The 1,958-nt window shown below is 36.7% G+C and overlaps 1 protein-coding gene across 1 annotated transcript; it reads right to left on the bottom strand.

Moving 5' to 3' along the window:
- Positions 1 to 264: 264 nt before the first annotated feature.
- LOC123938961 (olfactory receptor 2L5-like) lies at positions 265 to 822 on the bottom strand. Its single transcript, XM_046000770.1, has one exon. The coding sequence runs from the start codon at positions 820 to 822 to the stop codon at positions 265 to 267; it is 558 nt and encodes a 185-aa protein (XP_045856726.1).
- Positions 823 to 1,958: the final 1,136 nt, after the last annotated feature.

Genomic DNA, 1,958 nt, shown 5'->3' with positions numbered 1-1,958 from the left:
ATTTTAATCTTCTAGATTGTTTTAGTCCTTCTCTTCAATCTTGGAGTATCAGTGTTCTTAAGGAGTATACAAGGTAGAAGTGATCTACTTCTGAGGCTAAAGGACTAATGAGAACTTACTCTACGTTTTTATAGAGCACATCCTCTGAATTAGTCTTCTCAAGGCACCTATCACCTCCTTGTTTCTCAGGCTGTAGATGATGGGATTAAGCATGGGGGTGAGGATGGTGTAGAAGACAGCCAGAGCCTTGTCCTCTGTTGGAGATCAGAGGGATCTTGGGCATAAATAAGTGTAAGCAAAGGGTGCATAGTAGAAAGTTACCACAGTTAGGTGGGTGCTGCAGGTCGAATAAGCCTTCTTCCTCCCCTCTGTTGACTGCATGCGACAGATGGCAAAGAGAACCCGGCCATAGGAACATACAATGCCAATGAAGGGAAACACAATCAAGAGTGTGGTGCTTACAAACACTGTGTACTCATAGACCCAGGCGTCCATGCAGGCCAGAGTCAACATGGCAGGGACATCACAGAAAAAGTGGTTGATGGCTCTGGATTGGCAATAAGGGATTTGGAGGGCATATACAGTGTGAGCACAGGAGTTGATAGACCCTATTGTCCATGATCCTATTATCATTAGCACACAGACTTTTTTGTTCATGTGAACAGGATAGTGAAGAGGAAGACAAATGGCCACATAACAGTCATAGGCCATAGATGTCAAGAGTAGTGCTTCTGCAAAGGCTAAAGTCAAGAAGAAGAAGCTCTGAACCCCACAACCAATAAGTGAGATAGACTTGTTTCCAGAGAGATAATTGGAAGCCATCTTGGGGACAATGGTGGAGATGTAGTTCAGGTCCATGAGGGAGAGCTGACTAAGTAGAAAATACATGGGTGTGTGGAGATGGGTATCCAAGAGAATAAGGATGATCATGAATAGATTGCCAAAAAGAGCCATTAAGAAAATAAGTGCAATGAGAATAAAAAGAAAGAGGCCAATACTTGACGGTGGAAACAACCCCAATAAAAGGAAATTGGTTAAAGTTTGGTTGTAATTTTCCATATTCTATTTGGTTTCCCTAGAAAAAGAGAAAAACACTTGCAATACATAAAAAATATGCTTTTTACTTTTTTTTCCAAAAAAATTAGTGCAATTGTGAAGTTTTCAGGAAGTACCCTATTTCTTACGTAAATAAAGTTTCCTATTTGGAGAAAGAAGTTCTATGTTGTTTCATAAAGCTATAGGCTATGGTGGTAGGCATTTACATTCAAAATATTCTGTAATGAATTAATGAAATAACAAAAAGAAAATATCTATATCTATGTGAGTAGGATATGAATAATTCTATGCCCTTCATAAATTCTCATATTAAACATACTATTTTAATTAAATGTAAACAAAGTTCTTTTGCAAAGACTGAACAAAAATTTATGTCAGTTCAAATATTCATTTGGTTCATAATATGAATAAATTTAGTAATACATGGAAAGTGTTTATGTTTTCATTCAAAGTTACATTATCCTTTCAGAAATATATAAATAACTGTAACTTTTTTTTTTCCTCCCATGTTGTTAAGCTGGATTTCCTTCTTGTCACTGTGTCCTACTTTGCTGAATAAACCTTCCTGAAAATCAGTTATCAGTTCATGGTGTGGACTTAGAAAAGTACAAGTGTTTATTGCCTAATTACATCAGGTATAAATAGATAGTATTAATTATTACATTCCTCCATTATCATTACTTTCAAACTTCCATTTTAATTTCTTATGAGAGCAGACTCTTCTCCAGATCTTCTATAAACAATGTATATTGCAACCCTCACTATTTTGCTCAAGCATCCCCAAGTGGAAGAATAAAAGTTTAAAATGCCTTAGGGAGACTGGGAAGATGACAAAGTAAAAAGGCCATTAACTGACTTCATCCCATGGATGCAACTAGGTAACACTCCCAACAGCATAAATA

Source organism: Meles meles, chromosome 3 (genome assembly GCF_922984935.1).
Source record: "Meles meles chromosome 3, mMelMel3.1 paternal haplotype, whole genome shotgun sequence".
Taxonomy (NCBI): domain Eukaryota; kingdom Metazoa; phylum Chordata; class Mammalia; order Carnivora; family Mustelidae; genus Meles; species Meles meles.
Note: the sequence above shows the minus strand (reverse complement) of the source record. Positions and strands in the feature narration are given on the sequence as shown.